The 396-nt window shown below is 68.7% G+C and overlaps 1 protein-coding gene across 1 annotated transcript in view; it reads left to right on the forward strand.

Annotated features, from left to right (window-relative positions):
* Window positions 1–396, forward strand: part of APC2 (APC2, WNT signaling pathway regulator) — a gene marked incomplete at its 5' end in the record, with an annotated part of 9,296 nt that overhangs the window by 1,511 nt on the left and 7,389 nt on the right. Inside the window, 1 exon segment of the mRNA XM_017743820.1 lies at window positions 4–392. Coding sequence (XP_017599309.1) covers window positions 4–392 — 389 coding nt within the window.

Here is a 396-nt window from a genome sequence, read left to right on the forward strand (position 1 = left end):
CGTGCGCCCGCGGTAGGGCTGAGTGTGCCCCCCCCGCGTGTTTCCCCGCAGGTGGAGGTGGTGTTCTGGCTGCTGTCCATGCTGGCCACACGGGACAAGGAGGACATGTCCCGCACGCTGCTGGCCATGTCCAGCTCGCAGGAGAGCTGCCAGGCCATGCGCAAGTCGGGCTGCCTGCCCCTGCTCATCCAAATCTTGCACGACTCCGACGGGGAGCCGGGGCCCCCCGAGAGCCCCACGGGCGCCAAGGACGCCCGGATGCGAGCCAACGCCGCCCTGCACAACATCGTCTTCTCCCAGCCCGACGAGGGCCAGGCCAAGAAGGAGATGCGGGTGCTGCACGTGCTGGAGCAGATCCGCTCCTACTCGGAGACCTGCTGGGACTGGCTGCTGCTG

The sequence above is a fragment of the Corvus brachyrhynchos genome, unplaced genomic scaffold (genome assembly GCF_000691975.1).
Source record: "Corvus brachyrhynchos isolate BGI_N302 unplaced genomic scaffold, ASM69197v1 scaffold219, whole genome shotgun sequence".
Lineage (NCBI taxonomy): Eukaryota > Metazoa > Chordata > Aves > Passeriformes > Corvidae > Corvus > Corvus brachyrhynchos.